At 39.0% G+C, this 9695-nt stretch overlaps 1 protein-coding gene across 3 annotated transcripts in view; it reads left to right on the forward strand.

Annotated features, from left to right (window-relative positions):
- Nucleotides 1–5376, forward strand: part of LOC115223274 (UNC93-like protein MFSD11) — a 73048-nt gene extending 67672 nt beyond the window's left edge. For 2 of the 3 annotated variants that reach the window (XM_036512089.1, XM_029793780.2), the window contains one exon: nucleotides 4925–5376. In XM_036512089.1, the coding sequence (XP_036367982.1) occupies nucleotides 4925–5089 (165 nt within the window). In that variant the 3' untranslated portion in view covers nucleotides 5090–5376. Of the gene's footprint in view, nucleotides 1–4484; nucleotides 4520–4924 lie in introns of all 3 variants that reach the window. The other variant, XM_036512091.1, reaches the window with a different exon arrangement.
- Nucleotides 5377–9695: the final 4319 nt, after the last annotated feature.

Consider the following 9695-nt stretch of genomic DNA (forward strand, 5'->3'; position numbering starts at 1 on the left):
ATATATATATATAGATATATATATATATATATATACATACACACACACACATACAGACTTATACAAATATACATTTTGATGATGTGTGAGAGTGTTTATGTGTGTATGAAATATATGTGAGTTAACTCCTTTCCTAAGAAGCTTATTTATGTCTACATCCATAGAGATTTGTGTTTCTTGTCTTTTTTCTTTCTTTTTGCGTGTGTTTGTGTTTCTTTTTGTCTGTTATCTGTTATGCAAGAATTTCGATAGATACATTAGTCTCCTTGTTATCAAAATCAAACGTGTTTTGGCACCGAAATCATTGTTAGATATAAATTAGGATTTGACTTTTGATTAATGACCCTTACTTCTATATAAGTGTGTGTGTATGTATGTTTGTATATATGTGTATGTATGCATATATATATGTTTACACCTGTGTATGTTTGGTTGTGTATACAAACATACACATACAGAGAGATTGTATTGAAAATGGCTCCTCATTGAACCACTTTCAGTTTTGAATTGTGCTAAACACATAATTCTGATGAAAACAAAACCATTATATGGAAGTCTGAGAGTTATTCCTGGAATTTAGTGTTAACTTTTTTGCTTAGAACAACAACATGAAGAACACGTTAAGTGGCAATAACATGATTAATGTGTTGTCACTTCAACATGAGCAGTGTGGCAGGAAGGTAAGAATGGTCTAGGCATTGATTAAATACCTTTCATTATTTAAACCTGTGTTTTACATTCTATGTTCTTTTCTTACTCACTTATAATTTTTTTTAGAGGTTGAAATAAACCACTTCTAGCAGAGATATATTTGTCTCTTGGGTAGGGGTTGTTTTTTCTTTTTGTTTCACTTAAAGCCAGTTACCCATTTTCCATAATGTCTAAGTGACAGAGATCACAATCGTGCCAATGAATGGGACACCAACCCATTGCAGGGTTTAATCTTTTGGGATTTAAATCAGCTTTATATGGCCCAAATAGTCTGCCTGTTTTATACTCAAACTGACTAGAAGTGGCCTGTCTCACCAACCTAACAATATCATTCCAAAACTTAACAGTTACCTCATCAAAATTTCAAAGCAAGAAGATAACCTTGATATGTTTCAACCAGTATAGGCCCAGGCCATGTCTAATACCCATCATGACAGCCTGTCTAATAAGGGTACATCACAACTACGTGTGCAATATGATGATCAAAAATTGCGATAAACATCACATGACTTTGTAGGTGGAAACTCAGTTAGAATTTTACTCCAGGTCAAGTAGCCCATCTTGCTCAGAAAGTCCCTGAATAAGGGTCGTTTAAAGATGTTGAATAAAACATACATGTTTCCAGAGGTGAATTATTCAAACCCCAAAGAATCCCTCTCAATACATGACTATGACGCTTCCCCACTACTCCTGCTTGTGGGCAGAGATGCACATATCGTCAGCCTCTAATGGACATACTCATTTGGTTATGGTCAAACAACTGACAAGCAAATCTATGGTATGGTGCAGAATATTTGTTGTAGCCCATCTTTTACACCAAGACAAAATATGTACATAATAACACCCCCAATCAGTTAAGATCAGAAGCCTTGAAAGTCAGTGCCTGATATTGCATCAGGTCTTTTATTATTATTATTATTATCATCATTATACTCTTCTTTCAATTTTATTTCCATTTCTTGCTGAGTGTCTACCCAACACCTAGGGCAAAGAAACTCCCTGTATACATTGGTAGGCCATTAAACTAAAGACACCAGATTGTTCATTTACAAAGTCACATGACAGAAAAAGGGGGAAGAAACACAAAAAGAAAGAAAGGAAAAATCTATCTATAAATGGCATCATGTGTGTGTGTACGTGATTGTAATTTATGCACGTCCACAAATTAGCATGCATGTTGCTCCAATTTTAGGAGGACATTCGTCAACATCCTATCTGGGTTTTGTCAACTTATTTTTTTCCCAAGGCACCCACGGATAGCGGTAAAAATCTATTTTCAGCAATAGCTTTTAGCAGTAAAAATCTATTTTCAGCCATAGCTTTTACCTATTTTGAAGGTTGTTAACATGAGTTAAGTCCCTTCTAGCCATAGCCAAGCGAAAGTGTGTGTGTGAGGGAGAGAGAGAAGTTGTGTGTTGATGTATGTGTGTGAGGGAGAGAGAGTGTTTTGCAACGTCTAACAAAAATAGTAAAGAAAATGCATGTGTAAGAAAGAGTGGAAGATAGTTTGAGAGCGTCTAACAAGAAAAAAACACAAGGTAAAGAAAAGTGGAAGAGAGGCAGAGAGTTTCACAGCATCTAAACAAAAAAAAAGGGAGAGACAAAGTGAGAGAGAGGGAGAGTAAGTGACGATGTTCATAAAAAATAAAATGTAAAATGTTTTGTTTTTTCTTAAACAAGCTGTGTGGAAGCCATCGTGTGTATGTGTGAGGAGTGGCTGTGTCGTAAGTAGCTTGCTAACCAACCACATGGTTCCGGGTTCAGTCCCACTGCGTGGCATCTTGGGCAAGTGTCTTCTGCTATAGCCCCGGGCCGACCAATGCCTTGGTAGATGGAAACTGAAAGAAGCCTGTCATATATATGTATGTGTATGTGTTTGTCTGTCTGTGTTTGTACCCCTAGCATTGCTTGACAACCGATGCTGGTGTGTTTACGTCCCCGTCACTTAGCGGTTCGGCAAAAGAGACCGATAGAATAAGTACTGGGTTTACAAAGAATAAGTCCCGGGGTCGAGTTGCTCGACTAAAGGTGGTAGGCGGTGCTCCAGCATGGCTGCAGTCAAATGACTGAAACATGTAAAAGAGTAAGAGATATAGTGTTCAAATTCAGAATGTTTTTGAAAGATACTATATTTTATAATCATAGTATATATACTTTCTCACACAACAATTACAATATATTTATTTTAAATCGTTCCTCTTTCTCCTCCCTCTCTCTCACAGAAACATTACTTTGGGTGCGAAAGAGTTTTGTTTTTCTTTTACGCCAAGTAAAAAAGTGTTCTGTTGAGAATCCATTTATTTAACAACAAAGAGGTAGGTAACAGTTTGTCAGTGAATTACACAATATAAATGGGTACAATTTCTGAAGCTTCCACCACACCCCACTCCGTTTCATGGACCACAAAAAGGGTTTTGTAGGCCAGAGTAGTTGCTTCCACACTAAAAAACAATGTTTTTTTCTTTGTGAAAATCGTGTGAGTGTTAATCTACAAATTTAACAACATTTTTTCCATTCATTTCTGTTTATGAACATGTATGCGTGCACAAAACATGCAATAGGTGTACGTACATGTGTGTTCGTATGTGTTGATCGTATATATTATATATATATATTATATAATATATATATTATATAATATATATATTATATAATATATATATTATATATATATATATATATATATATATATATATATATAAATAAACCAATTTCAATGGATTTCACCCAAATTTGACATCGATATTACTTAGTTCGGTTTGAAATAAAGAACTAGATTAGCTTAATAATCTTAACTTAATTCCGGGTTATACTGCTAGTAGAAAATAATGTGGAAATTCACAGCAACAATGCTGTTCTCAATACATGTGATGTACCAGTTATGATAATCTTTTGCAGTTCCTGAAAGGATGGTAAGCCAGGGATTATCCTCAAATAATTTTCAGTTCCCTTTTTGATCATTCCAATTACTCCTACAATTACTGGTATTGTAACCATCTTGAGATACCACATCATTTTTCATTTTAATCATCAAATCTTTATATTTTCTAAGCATATCAAATTCTTTCGCTGTGATATTATGATCACAAGGTATGCTCTTGTCAATCAATAAGCTGACTTTATTATTTTTTCGTCTTTGACAACAATGTCTGGTTTATTAGCTTTGATTATTATTTTCATATACACTCAACAGTTGGAAAAAGAAAAGAATCCTAACATCGGGTTACAGCAAGTTGCCTTAGATGCCAAGAACCCTCCTACTGGGTTACATCAAGTAACCTTAGATGCCAAGAACCCACCTTAGTATCCTACCTGTCCCTAATAACACAGTTTTCTGGAGCTGTACTAAACTGGGTTATATGCCTATTTCCTCTAGCTATCTGTTCAGATCTTTAAGGATAGTTCCCAATGCACCTATACCTACTGGGATTTATTTTTACCTGCACTTTCCCTAGTCTCTGTAATTCAATATCTAGGTCCTTGTTCTTTGCTATTTTTTTTTTTTTTATATTTCTCATACAAACGTTTTCATCATTTGGGACTGTAAAGTCAATTATCTGGCACTTTCTATTCTCTTTATCTACTACTACTACTGCTACTAAATCAGGCCTTCTAGCTTCTATCACTCTGTCAGTCTGAATTAGTTACGCACTGGGGTCGATATAATCGACTTAATCCCTTTGTCTGTCCTTGTTTGTCCCCTCTGTGGTAGTAAAGAAAAAAAAAATTATTATTAATATTATTATTATTATTATTATTATTATTTCATATAGGTACAACAGAATAAACTGCTAACATCAGGATACAGGTAACCTTAGATGCCAAGAACCCACCTAAGTATTCTAGCTGTCCCTAATAACACTGTTTTCTGGAACTGCACTAAACTAGATTTTATGCCTATTTCCTCTATCCATCTGTTCAAATTTTTAGGGTTAGTTCCTAATGCATTTATAACTACAGGGGTACATTTTGCTCGCACTTTCCATTGTCTCTGTAAATCAATGGCTAGGTTCTGGTACATTGACTTTCTCATCATTTAGGACTGTAAAGTCAATTATCTGGCACTTTCTAATCTCTTTATCTACTACTATGACACTTTCTGTTCTCTTTATCTACTACTACTAAATCAGGCCTTCTAGCTTCTATTACTGTCAGTCTGAATTATTATTATTATTACCATTATTATTTACTTTCTCTTTTATTTATTTTGCAGTATTATAAAATCTTAAAACAAAATGATGATAATAGTGAAGCTGGTGATAGAGGTGACCATGGTAATGAAAACGATGACATTGATGATGTTGAAGATGATGATGATGAAGATGACGTTTATGATGTAAACCAACAAGACCAACTAATTAATGGACATGAAAATTAATGAAATGATTAACTAATCAAACAATGAAACAATATTATGAAAACTTGGTGGTGAAGTTGTTTTTGTATGATTTCAAATACGTGTAAAAAGCCTGATCACTCTTCAATTAAAATCATTAATAATCTACAGTAAAGACATGAACACCAGAGATTCACTCTGGCTGTACTTTATAAATATGTGACTTTTACGACAAAACATGAACTCATTCAAAATGACTGAGGGGAACAAGAACAAAAAAAAAGCAAAAAGCGATAAAAAAAACAATAAATTAAAGAAAGACTGGAAAGGGAGTGTCATGTTTGGAAATTATTCTAAAACCTTGGTCCTATAATTATTTTTTGATGTCTGTGTGTGATATGCTTCTGTGTATGTATGTGTGTGTGTGTTTCTAAATAGTTTTCTATTTTTTCTTTTATTTGTTTATTATTAGACTGTGGCCATGCCGGGGCACCACCTTGAAGAATTTTTAGTCGAATTAGCACCTGTGCTTTTTTTTTTTTGTCCTTTTTTTCCCTAAGCCTAAGCTTGGCATTCGTCCTATTGGTTTCTTTTGCTGAACAGTTAAATTATGGGGACATAAACACCCCAACACTGTTTGTCAAGTAGTGGGGAGGATAGACACAAAGATACACACACGTGTGTGTGTGTGTGTGTGTATATATATATATATATATATATATATATATATATATGGAGGCACAATGGCCCAGTGGTTAGGGCAGTGGACTCGTGGTCGTAGGATTGCGGTTTCGATTTACAGACCGGGCGTTGTGAGTGTTTATTGAGCGAAAATACCTAAAGCTTCACAAGGCTTTGGCAGGGGGGTGGGTGGCGATCCCTGCTGTACTCTTTTGCCACAACTTTCTCTCACTCTTTCTTCTGTTGGCCTGCTTGCTTGGCCAGTGGGGTAGTGTCATTGTGACCAGTGATGTGTAGCAACATCTGATAGCCTGGTCGGTCACAGTGATATATATATATATATATATATACACAAAATGGGACAAGGACGCAAAACATCCAGACAGGTGACACAAGATAGGGACAACAAAACATCGAGATAGACGATACAAAGCAAACAAGGACAGGTCATTCAGAATTTTCTTTCCTCAGTCGCGTTCCGGATTATCCTTGCAATTTCAGCTGGTTATACTCGAGATTGCTCCAATCTGGCCAGCCCCAAGGAAAAACTAAGCTAAGAGCATTAGATTCCTTGGAAGAAAGCAGCAAATGTATACGAAAACAAGGACGGAAAAATGGAGAAAGTTACATAAATACAAATAACAGGACATAACAACAGGTGTCTTTTGACTAAGGATGAACTAAATTAAGCTGATGTGTGTGGAAATGAAGCCTTATGGCAGGGATATCGGATTTCACAAGCACAGGGAAGAATATAGATGCTGCACAGCCAATGGCTGAACCAAGAAAGAAAGGTCAGGCTTGGCCGAACACTGGTCACATGGGGAGAGAAGAGAAAGAGATAGATGCTGAGGGACAAAATAAATTAGGAGGGGCGGGAAAAAATGACAGGGACACAGTGAAGTAAAAAGAGGAAGGAAATGAAATGTGAGAGAGGGGGAACGAAAGAACAAGTGGAATGAATAAAATAAGCATGAAAGGGCTGATAGAAAGAAGGAAGGAAGGAATAAAAGGACAAAAAAATAGAGTCCTACAAGATTTAGATAAATATATACTTACATGTAATATGTATATATATATATAAAAATACAAAATGGGACAAGAATGCAAAACATCCAGATAGTTAGGTGATACAAGAAAGGGACATCAAGACATACATATATATATTAAAGGAGCACTCCGTCGGTTACGACGACGAGGGTCCCAGCTGATACGATGAACGGAACAGCTTGCTCGTGGAATTAACATGCAAGTGACTGAGCAAACCACAGACATGAGGACCGTTAACGTAGTTTTCAGGGAGATTCAGCGTGACACAGAGTGTGACAAGGCCGGCCCTTTGAAATACAGGTACAACTCATTTTTGCCAGCTGAGTGGACTGGAGCAACGTGAAATAAAGTGTCTTGCTCAAGGACACAACGCATCGCTGGGAATCGAACTCACGACCTTACAATCGTCAGCCGAATGCCCTAACCACTAAGCCATGCGCCTTCACTTACATATATATATATATATACACACACATACAACATACTTCTTTCAGTTTACATTTACCAAATCTAAGGCCTTGGTTGGCCAGAGGCTATAGTAGAAGACACTTGCCTAAGACTATAGAAGACACTTGCCCAAGACTATAGAAGACACTTGCCCAATGAGCTACACAGTGGAACTGAACCTGGAACCATGTGTTTGGGAAGCAAGCTTCTTACCACAGAGCCATGCAAAGAGTAAAGGCTTAAAACCCTTTTGGAAATGAAAGACCATGAGATTGCATGTAGAAAGGTATCCCACAAAGCATAAGTCCAGGCAAGGTTGTTTATGGTTGACCAGCAGTCACCCATGCATACAAGCCTCCCTTCTCCATGCCACCGATTTTATCCAAAGGAAAGACAAAGACTAATACTCAGTTCTTCAGCTGAGTGAAATAGAGTGTCTTGCTCATATATATATATATATATATATATGCATACATATATACTCTTTACTTGTTTCAGTCATTTGACTGCGGCTATGCTGGAGCACCGCCTTTAATTGAGCAACTCGACCCCGGGACTTATTCATTGTAAGCCCAGTACTTATTCTATCGGTCTCTTTTGCCGAACCGCTAAGTGACGTGGACATAAACACACCAACATCGGTTGTCAAGCAATGCTAGGGGGACAAACACAAACATACACACACACACACACACACATATATATACATATATACGACGGGCTTCTTTCAGTTTCCATCTACCAAATACACTCACAAGGCTTTGGTCGGCTCGAGGCTATAGTAGAAGACACTTGCCCAAGGTGCCACGCAGTGGTACTGAACCCGGAACCATGTGGTTGGTAAACAAGCTACTTACCACACAGCCACTCCTGCGCCTATATATATATATATATATATAGCCGTCCAACCCATGCTAGCATGGAAAACGGACGCTAAACGATGATGATGATGATTTGCCACATAAATGTGGCTAACGACTAAGAGTGGATGCTATTGTAGCTTGTAGCCCCAGGAGAACATCTCCAGCTGGCTATAGACACACTTTCTATGCCCTATCAGTATTTGCGAAGGGAAGCCACCCTCCCTATCATCAACCTGACATGATATGAATAGACCTGAGTTTCTGGATATTTACCCATCATCAGCGCACGACAATCACCGGTCTTCGATGCGAAGGGATCCCAATGCAGATACATATATCCTTTTTCCAGTGTCGAAAAGCCACTGATCTCGAAAAAGTGTAAACAAGCAATAATATATCTCTGTGGCTAACCACCCTTAGTGGTTAGCCGCATTTATATGTCAAATATACTTTACATTGTCGTGCAGCTACTGTTTATACCTGGTTCAGAGATTTATTATTGCTTATTATATATATATATATCATCATCATCATCATCGTTTAACGTCCGTTTTCCGCGCTAGCACGGGTTGGACGGTTCGACCGGGGTCTAGGAAGCCAGGGGCTGCTCCAGGCTCCAGTCTGATCTGGCAGAGTTTCTATGGCTGGATGCCCTTCCTAACGCCAACCACTCTGCGAGTGTAGTGGGTGCTTTTTACGTGCCACCTGCACAGGTGCCGGGGGGGGGGGTCCGGCATCGGTCACGATCGGTTGGAGCTTTTAACGTGCCAGCGGCACGGAAGCCAGCCGAGGCGGCGCTGGCAATGTTCGGATGGTCTTTTTATGTGCCATCGGCACAGGAGCCAGTCGGGGCGGCGCTGGCATCGGCCACGTTCAGATGGTGCTTTTTATGTGCCACCAGCACAGAAGCCAGTCGGGGCGGCGCTGGCATCGGCCACGTTCGGATGGTGCTTTTTATGTGCCACCAGCACAGAAGCCAGTCGGGGCGGCGCTGGCATCGGCCACGTTCGGATAGTGCTTTTTATGTGCCACCAGCACAGGCATCACAACTACTATTTCCATTGATATTTATTTCGACGTTCATGTTCATGTACTTGACTCAACAGGTCTCCTCAAGCACAGCGGGACGTTCTGGGATCCGGGATATTTTGAATGAGCAGGAGCTATGCGGAACTGATGCAGGAAGCAGCCCGGGTCTTTGCAGTCACAGCATATCTCCAGAGATCTCGGTCCTTCGCCATTGCCTCAGTGAGGCCCAACGCTCTGAGGTCATGCTTGACTACCTCATCCCATATCTTTCTGGGTCTACCTCTCCCCCTGATACCTTCAACTGTTTGGGAGTGGCACTTCTTCACACATCTCTCCTCATCCATCCGCAGCACATGACCATACCATCGGAAGCGTCGCTCTTGCACACCACATCTGATGCTCACACTCTGTCGTGCGTGCACACTGACATTACACATCCAGCGGATCATGCTAGCTTCATTTCTTTCAAGTCTACGCATGTCCTCTGCAGTCACAGCCCATGTTTCACTACCGTGAAGCATGGCAGTTCGCACACATGCATTATACAATCTACCTTTCGCTCTGAGGGAGAGACTCTT

This window comes from Octopus sinensis, linkage group LG22, assembly GCF_006345805.1.
Source record: "Octopus sinensis linkage group LG22, ASM634580v1, whole genome shotgun sequence".
NCBI classification, from domain to species: domain Eukaryota; kingdom Metazoa; phylum Mollusca; class Cephalopoda; order Octopoda; family Octopodidae; genus Octopus; species Octopus sinensis.